Source organism: Festucalex cinctus, chromosome 14 (genome assembly GCF_051991245.1).
Source record: "Festucalex cinctus isolate MCC-2025b chromosome 14, RoL_Fcin_1.0, whole genome shotgun sequence".
Taxonomy (NCBI): domain Eukaryota; kingdom Metazoa; phylum Chordata; class Actinopteri; order Syngnathiformes; family Syngnathidae; genus Festucalex; species Festucalex cinctus.
In genome coordinates, this window is record NC_135424.1 from 12,914,743 (window position 1) to 12,934,154 (window position 19,412).

The following is a 19,412-nucleotide window of genomic DNA, read 5'->3' on the forward strand; positions in this document are numbered from 1 at the left end:
CTCACACACGCTGGGTCATGCATCATATTTTAAATGGGCACTTATTACCCTATTAGGATTGGTCCATCCATCTATCCTCAATTTACATTGGAAACCTGTGATGAGCACAGAATTTTTTTTTTTTCCTTTTCAATTCTAAAATGTTGCCTTGGGGGAATTGGCAAGCTGTTGGAAAGTAGGATGATACACGACCTTTGCTATGTATGACTAACACTTGGCTTCTCAGGACTGTGTCAACAAGGTGTTTTATTGAATAGAACACGCGGCATCAAAAACATAGCAATTATGTTACAGAGGTAAATAAAGTCAAGAAGTCTAATTATATTAGATTGACACACACACAAAAACATTACCCAATGTAATTAGCAGTCGGCCAGACATGCACACAAACAAAATATGTATAAAACAGTTCTTTATTTCTAATAAACAAGAATACATGGGAATGTGCAGCATGTTTCTCATGGTTAGTGTTTGAAACAAGCTGCCGTTAATGACACAGGAAAAGATATTACCTTCCAAATGAATTTGTAACCTGCGAGAAAACTACAGCTTTTTACACAAGAGGAAAAGTCCACATAGAAAGGGGCACAATATGAAACATCAAACATGAAAACTTGTACAACTCAGACACTCAAAGGACACATACATTGTATGTGTTAATAACGTTTTTTTTTTTTTTTTTTTTTGCTTGTCAGGACACAAAAAAAGCTAACTACAACATTCACAGATTCAGCAGTCTGTTTAAATACCTTATTTCTACAAAGTGAATTTACATTTTCCTTAAAGTACAAAGTGCAAATACTATGGTTTTCGTTGTTGCCGAATGGTGAGGGCGGAATGTCCGTGCGGAAGTGGGATCCTCCGGTGCTCTTTTAGCCTTGTTTCTTCGAGGATTGCTGATGACGGCAAAGATAAATCACATTAGTTTGATGCATGGATTTTTTTTGTAACAAGATTTGTTTTTACCCACTGTCTACTTGTGCCTAATCTGTCAACAATCTCATAAGGTTGTTTATGACCTCATTTGCTCCCAAAAATGTATAAACACGTTCTAGTTTAAATATTGCTATGGTCCCAAAAACGTATATATACGTTTTTTATTTATTTATTTATTTTTTTATTCTAGAGCAAACAGAAGCCTTTGATGCAACTTCTGACCTGAAGAGGTCGCTTAAAGCAATGGTAGTTATTACAAAAAACGGCCAGCAGGTGGCAGCAGAGATCAACCAGGGCCATGTTGCAAACAAGCACTTACCCCCAGTGTTTTCAACAGGTTTGTGAATAATGAGGAAACTTAGCTATATTCTAATGCTAATTGCTGCAAAATGGAAACAGATAGAAATATACTTCTTGTCCTGATGAAAGAAGAGACTCTAATCTTTCCTTTGGTAGGTTCCATGTTTTTATAGCAATAGAATGATAACCAAACAATGCATTAGGGGAAAAAAAAATAAAATAAAATGTTCCTGACCTAAGCTGTCAAAAACGGTTAGTGTTAATATGAGGAAGGAATTGGGGGCAAGATGAATAGTCGACTTACAAGTCTACTGGTAGATAAGCCTTCTCCTGTTTTGGCCCCTGTAAGACAAAGAGTGACAGGAACTTTAAATGGCATTTGTAAGGAGGAAATACTTCATGTCAAATCCTTCCGCCTACACAAAGTGCAAATTGACCCTTCGCTAACCTCCAATCCCCTTAGTTACTGTTGCTAGGCCTTATCACAATGATTTACACGGTGGTATTTCCCAGCTCACCTTCTTCCTTGGTCACCCCCAAGCAGCCCATCAGCTCCTGCAGGGACAGCGCTTTGTCGTTGCTGATGTCGCAATACTCCACAAACTTCTTGACGCACTTCTTGGGTTTGGATTTCTTGCGCAGGAAGCGTTTGAATGGCTTGATCTCCTTCTTTCCAATGTCACCGCTGGAGTTTTTATCCAGCTGGCCAAAATACCAGTGGACCACCCTCTCCTCTAGTGTGTGGTTGGGGTCGGGCTCCACCACCCTAGAAGATAAAATGATCAGACTGGTATCTACATCACGACTCAGCTTGCCAGTTGTAATGCAGTATGTAGTACATACACATGTATTTATAGCGGAATCTCTCAAAGCTGAATGGCCCTGAGGTAATATAACTCGAAATTTTGACATAGGAAAACGTGCGTCCATGCTGTTGAGAGTTGTGACCATATCTCTCATTTAAGAGAGTTAAAGAAGAGTCACTGCTCCTCTCCTTGAGGAGTCGTTTTGATGAAGTTGAGAGGGTTGTTGTTTTTTTGTTGTTTTTTGTGAGTGTAAGTTTTTTTGGGTTTTTTGGTTGTTGTTTTTTTGGTGGGTGTGAGCTTTATTTGCTTAATGTGAGAGGATTTTGGTGCTTTAGGAAGAGGGTTTGTGGTGAATAAGGAAACTTGTGACATTAAGTCTGAATTTATGTAAGAGTTTTTGGTTGTGTGAGAGTTTTTTGTTGTGGATGAGAGTGTTTTGGTGTTGTTTTAGTAAAAGGGTTTCTGGTGAATAGGAAAACTTGTGACATTAAGTGTGAGAGTTTTTTTTTTTATTAGTGTGAGTTATCATGTGTAGTAGTTTTTTTTTTGTATGTGTAAGATGTGTAAGAATTGTTTTTCAGAGTGTGAGAGGGGTTTTGGTGTTGTTTTAGTAAAGGTTTGTGGTGAATAACAAAAACTTGCGATTTTAATTGCGAGTTTTTTTCTTGTGTCTGTTTTTGTTGTTTTTTTTGCTGTGTGTGAGAGGGATTTTGGTGTTTTAGTAAATGTTTGTGGTGAATACCAAAAACTTGAGAATTTAAGTGTGTTTTTTTAGGTTTGTGTGAGAGTTTTTTTTGCAGTGTGTGAGAGGGATTTTGGTGTTGTAGTAAAAGTTTGTGGTGAAAAACAAAAACTTGAGAATTTAATTGCGAGTTTTTTTGTTGTGTCTGTTTTTTTTTGTTTTTTTTTGCTGTGTGTGAGAGGGATTTTGGTGTTTTAGTAAATGTTTGTGGTGAATACCAAAAACTTGAGAATTTAAGTGTTTTTTTGGTTTGTGTGAGAGTTTTGGGCTGTGTGTGAGAGGGAGTTTGTTTTTGAGGGTTTGTGACTGTTGACTAAGAAAAGTTTTGAATGTGTGAGTTTTTTGTTAATGTGTTGGGCTTGTTGGGTGTGTGTGAATTTTATGGTGAGCGCAAAGGTTTTTTTGGTGTGTTTTGTTTTTCCATTGTACGTGGGAGATTTTTAGTGCTGTTTTCGGAAGAGGGCTTTTGGTGAATATGAGAGCCTTTTCACATGTGTTAGAGGGTTTTTTTGTTGTGTGAGAGGCATTTTAGTGAGCATGAGCGTTTTTGTGTGAGTGCGAGTGGTAAAATGTTGTTTTATTAATCTATACGGCACCTCAAATGTGTGATTGTCCTCATATTGACATTTCCTGGGTTTGAACGACAGCAGTATATTAGATGACATGTTCATTTACCGCCGTCCTTCCTATTTTTGATTTCATTATTTTTGTATTTATAACCTCGAAGGGTCTTTATGGCAGTATTTATTGTGATTATGAATTTACTACTATGATGTCATAGGTTAATTTTAGATTTTTGTATGTTCCGATGTGCGTACAAATTCAGGTTGTGTCACCGAGGACCATAGGTCCTAAAAAGTTTTCGTTACACCCTGGAATAAATTACTTAGTATCTATTTAATAGATTTCAAAATCAGTCTCAGAAGAGGATGCTTTCCACCAAATTATTTTGTGGAAGATAAAGCCATCTTGACCATACATACTTTCCGGCGGATGCTGGGTCCGTGACGGCGTGAACCATGTCTGTCGACAGCGCATCAAGAACACTTGTCAGGAACTCCGTTTTCTTTGCACCAGGACAGCCTAGAAAACAAGGCAACAGGATGAAGTGAACAAGCTTACAAATCATGCTTACAAACACAGAAACTGATCCCGCTCGTCAACAACATTTGAGTGAGGAATGTTGCCATCATAGGTGGCCTAATAAATGCTTGGGGAGGGACGTCATGTAGCAGGCGGTGTGGTTTTAAGCGTGTGAGACAGCAGAGGGGAAAATAAACCCAAACACATCTCTCACAGTTGTCTTTAAGTCCTTCTCATAAAGTGTCAGACCGCCCCTCATCTGGAGGAGGAAGAGGAGACATGCCAATCATTCGAGGCCCCTGAGTGGTTTTGACAGCTGGACACTGAAGATGTTCCGAAACATTGTATGTGTAAGTCCACCTGAGACATCAGGAGACCAAACACACTCTGGAGTGAGGCAAGTACTAGAAATTGGAATCATGTCAAATATCAACCAAAAAAGAAACATAACTAGTCCACAAACGTAACAAAAAAGGACATTAACTGAAGAAAAACGAAAACAATTAAAGTTGGCCTGGGGTGACATGACCCTAATAATAGTAATTGTCTGTTTGGCCATATAGTTTTAAGAGTGAGACATATACGTTTTTGTGGAAGAGCTGAAGGCTACAAAAGTCTGAAAAATTCTTGGATTCTTCGTCCGACTCCTCGTTCTCACAGTCCGACTCCCCACTGCTTTTCCGCTGCTACTCTTTTTATGGCTTAGGCCTGGGGGGTCAGATTCTCCCGCGTTGGAGATAATAGCATGCTTTGGTCCTCTATAACAGGTGGCGACTCAGCACCACGCCTCCGATACACCTCTCGGTGAAGGAGAAACGTTCCAAGTTTCCAGCGCGCTGTCGACATTTCAACAGTGATACATCCAGTTGTGTCTCCGGTTCGAGTCCAGGCTCGGACCTTCCTGGGTGGAGTTTGCATGTTCTCCCCGTGCCCGCGTGGGTCTTCTCCGGGTACTCCGGTCTCCTCCCACATTCCAAAGACATGCATGGCAGGTTAATTGGGCGCTCCGAATTGTCCCTAGGTGTGCGTGTGAGTGTGGATGGTTGTTCGTCTCTGTGTGCCCTGTGATTGGCTGGCAACCAGTCCAGGGTGTCCCCCGCCTACTGCCCAGAGCCAGCTGAGATAGGCACCAGCACCCCCTGCGACCCTTGTGAGGAATAAGCGGTCAAGAAAATGGATGGATGGATGCATCCAGTTGTGTTGATGATGAGGCGGCGTGGATCAGTGGTAGAGTGGTTATCTCCCAACCCTGAAAGTCTGGGTTTGATCCCCGGCAGTGTAATTACGTCAAAGTATCCCCAAGTTGCTCCTGGTGCCGTGTCATCAGTAGTCAAAATGTAAAGCGCTTTGTACAGAGAAAAGACGCTATATAAATGGTGTTCGATTTACCAGAGTAAAGTGTAATTTGAGGTCATTTTTTAAAACTGAGACTAGTGCAATACACTCTTAATTGTTTAAAAGTTTAATGTAGTTTGGCAAAATTAAAGGTTTAAAACTGACGTTAGTGTAGCATATGTTCAATACTACTCAGTGTTTACCAGTGTAGATTACGGTGGTGGAGTAACACTGGTTAAGTGTGAAGCCCAATTCACACTGGCTGCGGAAAGGACGCGTTGTGTTTTCCGTATGGCTTCCGCACGGCTTCCTCAAGGACTGCAATTCAAACCGCGTGCGTTGCGTGTCCGGAAATCTGCTCCCGACAGACCACAAGATCACGTGGGCTTCACCCAATAACAACCGTGTATATAGAGTCCTATTTGTAAACAACAGCCACGCTTGCCTGTTGTCACATCGATATGTTTTTTGGACATTATTTCTGGGACTTCTACCATGGCTGTTCTACCATGGTTAAATACGTTTTGTGTTTAAACAGTGTTATTTTGTCATGTTTAATTTACTCTGAGCTCATTTTTTTCATTTTTTAATGTCCGACTCATTTTATGCTATGTAGCTAGCTAGCTAGCTTCCCTCCCAAAAAAACAAGTTCGCAAACGGTTTTATTTTGAAAATACCGGATTGACCTTGATGCGGGACACACGATTTCCTGTCCGGCTCGTGTAATTTCTTCAACTTCATGAAATTCTGAATGCGACGTCCGGAAAAAATAGAACGCTTGCGGAAACCTTCCACATCGCCGCACCGCAGCTGGTGTGAATTGACACGTAGACTTGAATGCGTTCTATCCTTGCGGCGTCCGCACGGCCACCGTACGGAAAACGCACCGCGTCCGTTCCGCAGCCAGTGTGAATTGGGCTTGAGTGTGACAAAAATAACACTTTGAAAAGTGTCACATTTACACTCATTGCTGTGGAAATACAAAAAACAACACTTTTCTAGTGTTAGATTTAACACTCTCTCGGTGTTAAATCTAACACTGGCGATTTTGCTGTGTACACATGTCCAAACTGTTAACACAGTCAGCATATTTGCATTCAGGGTTTACGGTTTGAGCAAAAAAAAGAAGAAAAAAAAAAAAAACTTCAGAAAATGCAGTGATTTTTATACCATTATCACAGGAGGTGAGATTTGTGGCTCTTTTTAGGTTCTGCCTCTATCTGCAGCAGATGTCTGGCTAACATTACCTAAGCAGCTGTCTTTCAAATCAAATTGGAGTTTGTTTTTATGATTGTACCTTAATGCCCATGTTTGACAGTTCAAGTCAAGAACGCATCAAATTGTGAGCTTATTTCCTGCGTCTGTTCCAATGCCTCCATTTATCAAGCTGCTGCGTGCTGCGAAAGCTTGGCCAATAAGGGCCCGTGTGTTGCTTTCAATGAGAAGCAATGTTATTTTATGGAACCACATGGGGCACAGCCCTGTCAGCACTCACATCAGCAGCTCCCAGTGCTTGCCCAAAAAGTATCCCATGATCCCACTGTGGAGAGAAAGAAAGTCAAATATGCTACTTTCCACTTTGACTCCTTTCAGGGGTCCTTTTTCGCATCTCGCCCTGTAAAGTGAAGTGATGTGAAGGCAACATTTGTAATTATGCCTGGTTTATACAGTAACCGGCTTTACAACCATTGACGCAATAGCTCATAAAGAAATTAAGATGCTGGGATTTATTTTTTTATTTATTTTTTTATTTATTTTTTTTTACATTGCCCAGGTGTAATTCAAAATGGGAGCAGGTTCTCTGTCTCGCAACATTTCACACACATATCAGCAAAGATGTTTGCTGACGTATTCACTATTCATCTATGACAGCCCGTAACAATTTTTTGGCAACACAAGTCATGTGTGAGCAGAGCCAGAGTTGCTGTGCTGCTCAAATGCAGCACCTGTAACTAGTGTGCTCGTCTGGTCTGCAGCACGGCTGCATAAACACTCGGACTGGAGAAGAACAGTAGAAGCTCTGTGCATTCGCTTCTGGATTATTAACATGTTTACTAAACTACCACAAAAAAAAAAAAGTAACTTTCACAGTGCCAGGCGCCTTCAACTATGATTTGGTTGTATGCACCTGAAAGCTGTAATTGCTATACTTTGTCTGCAATTTGTTATGTGGCGTACAATTAAATGCAACAACATGAATTTCAATTTATGGGAAAGGTAATGGAATCTGGCCAAACATAACAAATAATGTTTTGCACGTGGATGAGTGATAATGTTTATGCACAAATCCATCAGTTGGCGCATAATCCAAACAGCCGACACCCACTATAAACACTAGTATATACACTTTGAAACAACTATTTATGTAAATTTGCACACGCTCTTTACGGCATCTTATTAATGTGTAGTATAACACTTGCAGTGTTGTCAAGTAATTACAGTTTTTAAAGCCTAATTAATCACAGTTTTCCATAATTAATTGTGATTATTCAAAATTTTCTACTATTATTTTAAGAAGCTGGTAAGTAAACTCTTGGAGGTAGTGTAAAATAATCAAACGAGAATAATATTTTAGATTCAAAGACTTCCAAACGCATTCCTTGTCTCATGGTTTTGATTTAGTTTGTTTGGATTATGTTTGTTGTTGTCACGTTCTTTTAGTCTCTCATGATCTGTGTTTTGTTTTGTTATCGTTGTGTGCTCGTCAAGCCTTATCATGTCCACCTGTGTTTGCCTGCCCTTCCTCGTGTGTCAACCAATCAGTGGCCTCGGCCACTTGTGTCTTGCCCAGGTGTGTCTCGTTATGTCAATTAGCGTTAGTGTTTTTATGCTACATTTGACGATGTTTGGAAGTCAGATTTATCCCGGTTGGCAAAAGCGTTTGAGCAACAAACAAACAAACAAACAAACAAACAAACAAACAAACAAAATGGTGGTTCGTGATCAATTGTTTTTTTTATTTTTTTTATTTTGGTCCTCAAAACAAAGATTGACTTCCAGAAAACTTGCCTTCTTGCAATTTTACTTTATTTATTTATCTTTGTTTATTAATTAATTTACTTATTTATTATTTATTTCATAAGCATTTCCACACAGTTCAGTAGCTCACTATATAATTTCATGCAGGGAGATAGCAGCATGCTATCACATATGTTGTGTTACATGAAGTTATGTTGGCAATATATGAATGAAGAAAGCTATCTAGTTTTATTCATTCATCCATTTTTGTGACCGCTTATTCCTCACAAGGGTTGCGGGGCTAGTCTAGTCTTATGCTCGAGTAAATTGTGTTTCCAAAGGGGCCACCATTGGAGAGTGATGACACATTGTAGCTAGTCGGTGGAGTCGGGGTCCTTTTTTTTCCCTCCGACTTCGCAAGTGGGATTTCCAAGTTCAAGGGGGCGTTCCCGTACACACTTCCTGGTTTGAACTCGGAAAAGTCAGACTTCCCACTTTCCTCGAATGCAGCATTAGTCTCTGGTTTCCTGTCTGTCCTTGTCAATCCATTGTTCCTGTTGTCAAGTTCCCCCATGACCTGTTAAATCAAGTCAAGCCTCTCTTTGTTTCTTTCTATTCTGGACCATGTTGTTTTTGTTTTGCCGGTCAGTACCAAGTTCACCACCTGTTTTTGTTGTATTAAAGAAACCCCCTTTTTGGACTTCACCTCTGCCTCCTCGCTCGGCTTTTCTGCATTTGGGTCCACCTTCCCTCAACCTGACTTCGCAAACCTGACACCTTGAATGTAAAATACAGCTGTTGAAACAAAAAGTCTGTAGGCCAGTCCGTAAAGAGGACGCTAACCCTAATCCCTCCACCTAATTCTAACCATATTCTCCAAGCTTGGCTGCACACGTGAGCAGAGGTTATGGCTGCCTCAGGAGTAAATCAAACTGTGTTAACTGAGTTCACTTTTTTTTTATTTTTTTTATAATGCTTTAAATAATTCGAATACCAACATGAATGCCCTTGACTTACACAATACAGTCAAACCGAAGTTCCCTGAGTCTGAAATCTAAAGGGTTTCAAAGAAATGGAGGAATAAAAATGCATACCCCATTTTTCAAACTTTCCCAGTAAGCCAGCCTGACAACTTGCTCAAGACCCGTCCTCACCTTTAATTGAGTTATCTATCCTGTTGTCAGGCTTGCCTATTCCTCATATCCCATGATCCATTATCTCCGACTCTCTCCCCTGCTGCTTCTCCTCATCTCCTATCTACCCTCATCCCGCTATCCTCCATCTCCACATGTCAGTGGAGATGGATCCCCACCGATTCGTCTCTGTCTCCTGGCTAACTGGTCATGGAAGGGCAGTATCTGGCAATCCTCAAGTCTTTATCAAGTCCTTCCTTGACCAACACTGCTTAATGATATCAGCAAACACATACACTTCCATTGTTATCACAACCTTGGAAGGGTGGCAGCAGTTGGAGGTCAATGACTGAAAAACTTCCCCATCTGGTCTGAGCAGAGAAGAAAAACAGAAACGGAATCCAGTCACCCGCCTGTGAGACGTACCTTGAAGATGTCTGCTTCTGTAATGGTCCTTTGGTTTTGTCGGATGTGCCCTCGCGTTGCCATCACACTTTGGCTGCTCATACCTTGGGCAAAAGAAACAGGTTCATCATTTCATGTCACTCAATGTGACCAAGAGAGACTTTGCAACAGTGAAATTTGCTTTAGACTATGAGATTAAAATAGTTGTGGAAAAGTGGAGGCCCTGACACACATCCGAAATGGGGGAATGATTTAGGGTCTGGTAATAGGACAGCAAAGGGTAACAAGGAGAAATTTAGAGGGAGAGAGGCAGACGGGGAGCGTGGGACACAAGGAAGCTTTCAGAGTTTCTTCTCGGAGAGCCAGAGACCCACTCAGGCTGCTCTGCAAGTGGGCCAAAAGCCGGCCTGGGACAAGTCAAGCGAAGTGTCACAATCCATACTTCCGCGTGTGCTAATGTGCTCTCTGGCTCTTTGCCTGGATCCTTCTTCATCTGATAACAAGCCATGTACCAGCACCAAGTGCTCCAATGCCACAAACTTACAGTCACCTAAGCGCAATATGTTGTTTTTTGTTCATCACTGTTAGTTTGCAGCATTACACAAACGACATAACCATGATCACAAAATTCTGTTGCGCAGCATAGCAAAAAATACAAGAAATAATTTCAAAATGGTACGATCTCAGTTTCGAGAAGAAATTATGTAATCTTGTTTTCTGATTCATGTTTTACAACTTCTAGCAAAGTGGATCTAGCACCAGCCTAGCGACTCAACCAAACTTTTTGCATTGGCCAAGGAAGAACCAGTTAGATATTGGAGAACATGTTGAAATGGTGGAAATGCAATGCATTTTTTTTTAATGGTTTGTGTCACTATGGTTACAGTGGAATGGTCCAGTGTGAAAGAGTTCACATAACATTGTCACACATTAACAAGGAATTAGCCTGCTAACTAACAAATACTTGGACAAGGCACTTCATAACTTTCACATTTTCATGTCTGTTTGTTGTTGGTGTCTAAGAATTCACTCTGTGGAAATTGAAGACACTATTTGAACACTAATTGACACTAATTGAAGGCTCAGATAACGACCAATCACGGCTCACCTGTTTTCAGGGTTTGGCCATGTGACAGGTAATATTAATCAGAATGTCATTTTTAGACTATATGGTCACATATTACATATTATTGTCAAGAAATGTTTAAGGTTGACTTCCCTTTTATATAAAAAATTGGTCTTGTCCCAGTCTTGCCCTCCAAAAGTCATAGTCTTGTCTCCGTCTCAATTCTTTCTTTTCTCAATAATGTCATGGTCTCTGTTGGTATGATCTACAACATTATGATTTCATCATAACCAAATGTGTTTTCCCTTGTTTCTATGATGTACTGTATTCATTTTTTTTTCTCAGCATTCAGAAGTCTTACCGATTCAACATATCATCATCATTGCTCTCTTTTTTTTCATGTGTGTGTGGGTGTGTGTGTGTGTGTGTGGGTGTGTGTGTGTGTGTGTGGGGGGGGGGGGGGGGGGGGTTGTGTGTGCGTATGAATTTGTGCTCATTAATTCACCTGAAACCTAATAAAAATCCCATACCCTTCACGTTAACCGGTTACTTCAGTCTCACCAAAGTCTTGAAGTTCAGAAGGTCAGAAGACCAGAGGAAAGATCAAAGGAAAGAAAGTAAACTTCAGCACCAACGAGACGCCACCTGCATGCTGCAACCCACAAGGCTCCAAAACCAGCATCTTTCACCAACCATAGAAACTTCGAAATTCCAACAGATTAGATCTCAAGAGACCAGAGGAAAAACTAAAAAGAGGAAGGAGGGAAGGATAGATGAAGCAGAGTGAGATCCACAGACACCAGCCTCCACTGATTCAGCGAGCAGTGGGAGGGAGAAGCAAATTCTGTTTGAATCTGTACTGTATTCATGTTGAACCACATCCATCCATCCATCCATCCATTTTTTGGACCGCTTATTCCTCACAAAGGTCACAGGGGGTGCTGGAGCCTATCTCAGCTGGCTCTGGGCAGCAGGCGGGGGACACCCTGGACTGGTTGCCAGTCAATCGCAGGGCACACAGAGACGAACAACCATCCACGCACACAAACACACTAGGGACAATTCGGAGCGCCCAATTAACCTGCCATGCATGTCTTTAGAATGTGGGAGGAGACCGGAGTACCCGGAGAAGACCCACGCAGGTATGGGGAGAACATGCAAACTCCACCCAGGAAGGCCGGAGCCTGGACTCGAACCTGAGTCCTCAGTACTGGGAGGCGGATGTGCTAACCAGTCATCCACCATGCCACCCTAGACTGGAACATATTAAATTAATTCCAATTCATTTCAATGAAAAAGATTAACTTAGTCACAAAACAGATTAGTTCCACTGTACATCATATCCTAAACAAAGTTCAAGTTATAAGCACAGTTTTGTAAAGAAAGTAGTTGAGACTGGGTCAAGGCATTAGACATGGTCAGGACTAAATCAGTTCCTCGCTCAATATAAAATCAAACAACCGTTCTTAAGGCAGTGCCCTACCTGGTGGAGGTACCAGGTATGGGCCGTCCAGTGTCCACCAAGACACACCAGCAGTAGCCAGTAGAGGGATGGCACTGCACCGGCTTGTACAATCCGCCTTGGCCACAATCCGGAACAAATACAGCGTCATTCTTGTGCTGTTTTGCTTCCTCTTGAGCAGACTGCTGTTCCTGGTCACACGATGAGGCTGGCGAGCCAGATCACAGAGGCATTATTGTCACACAAACGCATTTTCATGTAATTGCGGGTTCACATGGATGCAATGGGGAGTTTAAAGCATGAATTTAGTCTAACCACATCTGCTTGACACAATTTTAAACATAATGTAACAAGTCAAAACATAGAGTAGGTAGCTTTCTCAGATATTGGAGGGGAGAAACAGTAAAAGTTGAGGCACTGGAAGAAAAGCAGTGGCGGTTGAGTGCTGAGAGACGGGGTGTGTAGACTGCTATATCAGCCCCCTGTGGCACTGTTTACGGACATTAACGGGCTAATGACACACGAGCGCAGCACCCCATGCCACAAGTTAAGTAAATATTTAAAAACTCAGCCGTCCTCCATGGATGTATATGACAGAAAGAGAGGGCCTTCGCCTTCACACACCCACACATATTGACACCCTACTGCAGTATAGGTCGCTTGCACATGTCGTCACTTCCGCCTCGGATTTCTCGTAGTCGCCATGCTGGGTGGCCTCCATTTACGTAGCGATTCGGTCTAACACGTATCTATCACGTTTGTTTTCTGCGTTTAAAATGGTACATTGTTGCTGCATCGTTGGCTGTTCGAACAAAGCCAAGGGGGAAAATGGTCGGTCTTTTTTCCGAATTCCGAAAATAATTAGGAACCAGGGCCTGGAGACAGAGGAGTGCGGACTCCGGAGGGAAGTCGTTACTTTGGGCTCGTGTGTGCAGCGATCACTTTGTGAGCGGTAAGCTTGTTTACCTTTATTTAATGCATGAGGATTAATAACGTTTCGACCGCCCATATATGGGCAAGTTGCTTATGTTTTGGATTCATGAGCAAGCAAGTTCGGTAGTACAAGCTGGCTAGCGGACGTTAGCCGAAAGCTAACATCGAACATTTTCACCCAAGTAGTGCCAGTGCAAAGTGTTTACTGCTGAAATTGGATTGATTAGTCTTGGGCTTTTAATGCCGATAACATGTTTTTTGGTGGCAAAATGTAAACTTGGAAAAAAAAGAGACAGAAGGGGCTGATGCAAGAAAACAGACCCCCGGGGGTGATGCAAGAAAACAGATCCCCGGTAGCCTACACATCATGCTAAAGAACTTATTCACGGCCACCCTACTGCGGTAAAATAACCAGTCTTTCCATATTTTATTTGTTTATATATTTGTTTATTTTATGTTTATTTTAACAGGTCGCCCTGCGCCCGTTTTTCTGTCCAATCATCCCGACTGGGCTCCAACATTAAAGTTGGGTCCCAAGTTACAACATCTATGTCTCAGCCCAGTCGGTGCCAAGATATGAACGTGCACAGGAGAGACAAGCAAAGAAAAGACGACTCGAAGTGGCAGAGATTGTTGCAGTTATGCAGCCAGATGGCTCCAGTAACCTGTACCCTCAAGTACTGCTGACATCATTGACTCTGGTATGCCACTCAGAATTCATTACATGATATATTGTATGCATGAGTGAATGTATGTGTTTGTTTGTGTGTGTACACGCACCTTATATTTTAGAGACATTTGGAAGTGTTTATAGAAATAAGTATTTGCCTGTAGCAATGTTCATACATTAAAAAATGCAACAAAATGTGTACATTTCTTTTACACTGACAAAAAAACTATACTACTTTACTATATTAAACCTATTACTGGTACCGTATTTTTTTGTGATTTTTTTTCTTTATTTTTTTCTTTAGGGATCTCATGCCACACCGACTTGATTGCCAATGACATGATGGAAACGAAGGCGAGCATCAAAGCATTGGAGGAGGACAACATGCGACTGTTTGTTTGGCGCTAATAAAGGCATCGTTTATACAAATTCTATTGTTGGGTTTGTTTACAAAGCTATACATAATACAAATGACAGGATTTGACTCAATGTGCAATATGGTCCCTCTTAAAGTAATGGCATAAATCTCTATTTCTAAAAGCACAAAAAATGAAGTGAATAATGATTAGATGTAGTAATTTCAGGGTTAAAAATTGAACTGTTAATTAATGTAGTTTATTTTAGCACAGGTGCCTACCATCCTGAGATGACGGTATGATGTAATGATGATGGGGTACGCAATGACTTTCATTATGCTATGTACAGAGGAAAAAGTTGCTCTCTTTTAAATTTGTTTAATGTAAGACAAGTACCAGTACTGTGTTACAGTTTTCCCAATAATCCTTGTTTCACACTTGTCACAAAACCACTGTCCTTTTGGCAGTCTAGATTGGCACACTTCAAGTGATATCATTTGATTTTACAATCTGCTGCAGCACAAAAAACTACTTTATTCCGCATCTTTGAAGTACATGAGCAGGTGGTAGGTGACAGCGGCTGAGCAGGAACACTGGAAGTCCACTGCTGATCTAGTAAATGCTCTCCCGAGCAGTTCAGGTAAGGAGGGGATTTTGGGAAAAAAAAACTCTGGCTTTTCCAACTGGCCAAAACGAGCGATCTGGGTGGACTCGCTCAATCACACTTTGTCCACACCACAAAGTCGCAGAAGTCCGTCCAGTTAAACTCATCTGTGCCTGAATCTGAAAATATTACAAACATTGTAATGAAAATATGAAACATAGAATTAAATAAGAAACTACAAAAAGTAAAGCCATACATACCTGGTAATAATATTGGTGTTGTCGTGACAAGTGATGGGAATTGTTGCCATCTGGCACCAGACAGAAATTGGGTGTTGTGACAGCCTCCTTAACCGTGAGATCATAAGAAAAGCTGTCAGTATGCTCAGTAGTTACCATGAACACGTTTTATTGTACTGGAAACTGAAACGAAAAATACGTCCTCTGAGAGTGGTTAACCTTAACCATTTAGAATAAGTTGATTAAGTAACATGTAACTAGTGAAAGGGTAGCATTAAATTTAATTAAGCCACGGGGAGGCTGTGCATAGTTACTTTTTATTCTTATACGCTCTGCCATATTTGCCTGTTATAAAATTGTTAGAAAAACCACATCAGGTAAACCTAGCTGTGCATGTAAACACAATGATAACAGGAAGCCTGAGAACAAATCAACATTTTTGTGTGCAGAATTACCAACACCATGTGGTTTACTTACGTGCAACAGCAACCGTTTCTTCTGATGCGATGTTAAAGTTTACACTCTGTATCCACCCGCTTACAAAATAATTGTAAGCCTCCAGGGATTTGTTGGCGTGTTATGGAGCATGTTGTCAACACGAGGTAGGGAAAGATGTCCAGAGATGTCACATTTGGCCAGCAAGCTTTCTCCGTCAAAAAAAAAAATCACCCTTGGTCAGGACGTAATTAGGATCAATCCCGCCACACAGAGACACCTTCTGCCTGTATCGTTGTTTTTGATCTTCCGGTAAATCGTGAAAATACTGCGAAAATTACATCAGGTTGATAAGCTCTACCGTGTAACTCGCGTGTACCTTGTGAACCGGCGGACACCCAATATGGCGCCCGAAGGAAAAACTCCCATGATGCATTACGATGTGCAAGCGACCTATTGTACAGCCGGCACAGAGATATTTATTTACATGTTCACAATTCCCAAAGAAAATGGAGTGCTTCACTGTGTTTTATTCCTTCCTACAGAAAAATCTCCCTCGGATAAAAGACGTGCTTCTTGCAAAGCCCCAGCAGGATCTATTTAGCGTTAGCTAGCCGATCCCCTCCGGCCACGGCGGCTTTATTTCTGATTCGTTCAAGGATCGGAAACAACGGCAGGATTATGGATATCTCTTTTCTTTGTTTATTTTAATAAGATATCTTTGCACACGCAAAAGAGACTGAATGAAACGCCTCCCTGCTTTTCTTAAAGGACTCTCCTCGCTCCACTACCTCCATATGGGCTCTCTTTGTTGAGCTGTTTTTCCTTCTTTCCCCGCTCAATACCCCAAAGAGTGCATGTTAATCAAAACCATCATTCCAGCATTTCTCATGCTTTTTTTTTTTTATTATTGGTTTTAAATTATGATAATGGAATTCATACACAAATGCACTCATGCACGCTGGCTTTTCAGCCGAGATGAATGTTTTATGCAGGAAGAAACACAAATCCCCAAAGAGCAAAGGGTAACTGATCTGTGTGTTGAGATCAACGTGCAACGTGAGTCAAAGAACAGCACAGATCAAGCCAAAAGAATAGGAGATCCTGTGTTTGTGCCATGTGCTGATAATTACGAATAGTGTGCAACAAAAAGAACCACAGTGAACCAGATCCCCGAAGCATCATGTACTTCCCAACACCAAGATGTACTGGCAACACCAGCACCCCCCCCGACCCTCATCTGAATTGAGGAGTAGCCACAAACCATGATTGCTCTCTAAAGTCTGCAGGAAAACACAAAGCCTGCTTTAAGTTGAGGTCTGCAAACACCCAATCATCATGAAAAAAAGATTCTAACTCACATGGAGCTCTGGTTCTATTGTTCTGCCGGCTGCGGACCTGCTCCGTCCACAGAGTGGGGTACTGGGAAATGATGTCTGAAAGAAATCACCATGACAGCTTTATTAGCATCAATTGAAAACACAGTCCATACATCATCTGAGCCAAAATGCGGTGCGTCCAAAACTCACAGACTGTAAAAATCACATCAAGGTTGTCAGATCTCAAATTGCAAAAGTCAACTCTATTTGACAGATATGGTTTCGGAAAAGGGAAAATCTGGGCTAGGTAAACTATGGACTGTGGCTGTGAGTGTCATTAAGCCATTAGATGATCACATTATTAGAAAATGATACTTTCTTCAGACAATAAGAACTTGAAATAAATCAAATACAATTTTGGGACTGCAGAGGTTAAAATGTCACACAGTAGTTCCTCTGCTACTGTTTTTTTTTTTAATCTGGAAATTCCCACATCCAGCAATAAAAATAATAATGTCAACTATAATTAATGTGCATTTGCTATAGAATACTGTGGTCACAGCTGCCAATGTTTAAAGTGGGAGTCAACCCAAAAATGTTTTTTTTTTTTTTTTTTTTTTTTTTTTTTTTTTTTTTTACAGTAATATATTCTATGCATCTCCACTAGTCTAAACATGGCATTCTGATTAATATTGCATTTGTGGAATATGAATTAGTGACAAAATCCACCCATTATTATCCATCTCAGGGGGCGACCATTTTGCCACTTGCTGCCGGCTACAAATGAAATCACAGTTGCTCATGGCTCAGATAACGACCAATCACGGCTCACCTGTTTTCAGGGTTTGGCCACGTGACATTCGCAAGTTGATGAAGGAGCATATGTACTAAATGGATTAAAATGTAAAAATCCACTGATTTTTATCCATCTCAGAGGGCGGCCATTTTGCCACTTGTCGACTGAAAATGACATCACAGTTGCTCAGGTAATGACCAAACACGACGCAGCTTGCAAAAGTCACATGACCAAAGTCAGAAAACTGGTTAGCCCTGATTGGTGGATACCTACGGTTCGAATAACTGTGATGTCACCTTCAGTTTACAGCAAGTGGCAAAATGGCTGCTCCCTGAGATGGAGGGGGGGCCAAGGGATTTTCACTTACTTACTTTGTTCCACAAACACAGTATTAATCAGAATACAATTTTTACACTAGTGGGGCACAGAAAACACGAAACAAGTATTAATAGCCATAAAATCAATCTATTTTCTATGCTACTTTTTGTAGTATGAGCTAGGGCCTATCCCTTCTAACTTTGGGCAAGAGTCTGGTGGCCAGCCAATTACAGCACACTTTCGTTCTCACTTTCGAGTCTTCATTTATGATGCATGTTTTGGGATACAATAGAAAACCCACTCAAGCATGTGGAGAATGTGCAAACTCCACACAGGTGAGCCTGAGGCCACCTTCCATCAATTCATCTATTTTCAGGATTTGTTTTTTATGAAGGATGATGAACGAGTGAGACGAGATAGAGACTCACCTTCTTCATCTGCGGGGGGTTGTGGATCCACCACTAAGCCAGTCTCATCTGCATTCAGAATGGAGAATATTTGCAAAGAGACTACAATTACAAGCGTAAACTAGATAAAAATGATACATCATTTTTGTAAGATTTGCACGTTGCCCGGTTAAGTGGAGGCAGAAATTGATGTGAGAGAAAAGAAAGTGTGAGAGAGTGAAGTTTCAGTGAGGGAAGTAAAAGAAGATAGTGGTCATATACTCCCATGGGACATAATTATAATGAATGAACATAACTTCTCCAGTTGTCCTTGCTGTGCTTTTTATTCCAAGCATAAATAAAGGTGGAAGAGACACAAGTGTCGAAGAATGCAGTGGCCAAGTTAGAGACAAAACAATGAACTGTGGGAGAATTCAGCTCAATGTTTGTTTGGTGCGTGTTTGTTTGATTTGCGGTAAGAAGAGGACGGGGACGGAGGTTTGGAGTCTCTCGGGGTGAAGCCAAGGCCGTAGGTGTGGTTAACCTCACTGCAGGTCACTCATTCTCCCAAAGTCAAGCTGTTGAGTGCGTGAGTCGGGACAAATCAAATGGATGGCTCCACAAACAAGGATTAAAGGTCAATGTCTTTCTTTAAACAATGTATTCTTCCATTGAGTGTGACTTTGTTACACCAGCCATTCATCTTCTTAATTGGTGGATAAAACGACGTCGTTGTGAGTTGCAGCATGAGCAAGCGTTTGAAATGCCATCTGAAAAAGCGCATTTATGATTTGGATTTATGATGAACCACTAATGGCCTATCTTTACTTTGCTGCCTTTTACATGACTGCAACACCTCTTTTCGCATCTGCCAGGAAACCCCTGGGCAATTTGTGGTCTTACAAGCATTAGATTTACTGCTTTTTGCCAGTCATAAGCTGCAGATGTTTCCAGCATGTGAATGAATCTGTCAAGTTAAGCACCAGAGAAGGGTTTATGGTAAGACATTTTGTGTTTTAATGATGCTTCAATGCCTTGACAATAAAAGTACTTGAGGATTCCACAATGAATATATTGTTGCAATTACTTCTATTTTCAGTGTAGACGCACCAGAAATTCACACAGACTCC

The 19,412-nt window shown here is 41.1% G+C and overlaps 1 protein-coding gene and 1 long non-coding RNA gene across 4 annotated transcripts in view; one reads left to right on the plus strand and one right to left on the minus strand.

Annotated features, from left to right (window-relative positions):
* Positions 1-241: 241 nt before the first annotated feature.
* The window catches only part of smoc2 (SPARC related modular calcium binding 2), a 35,119-nt gene continuing 15,948 nt past the window's right edge, over positions 242-19,412 (minus strand). For 2 of the 3 annotated variants that reach the window (XM_077495726.1, XM_077495725.1), the window contains exons 7-14: positions 18,325-18,372; positions 16,825-16,899; positions 12,248-12,434; positions 9,720-9,802; positions 3,768-3,867; positions 1,755-2,002; positions 1,541-1,578; positions 242-896 (exon numbers count right to left, since the gene is read on the minus strand). In XM_077495726.1, the coding sequence (XP_077351852.1) occupies positions 873-896; positions 1,541-1,578; positions 1,755-2,002; positions 3,768-3,867; positions 9,720-9,802; positions 12,248-12,434; positions 16,825-16,899; positions 18,325-18,372 (803 nt within the window). In that variant the 3' untranslated portion in view covers positions 242-872. The remainder of the gene's footprint in view (positions 897-1,540; positions 1,579-1,754; positions 2,003-3,767; positions 3,868-9,719; positions 9,803-12,247; positions 12,435-16,824; positions 16,900-18,324; positions 18,373-19,412) is intronic. The other variant, XM_077495724.1, reaches the window with a different exon arrangement.
* Positions 12,918-14,258, plus strand: LOC144001421 (uncharacterized). Its single transcript, XR_013278481.1, has 3 exons — positions 12,918-13,178; positions 13,630-13,860; positions 14,134-14,258. It is a non-coding gene; the product is annotated as an uncharacterized LOC144001421 (long non-coding RNA).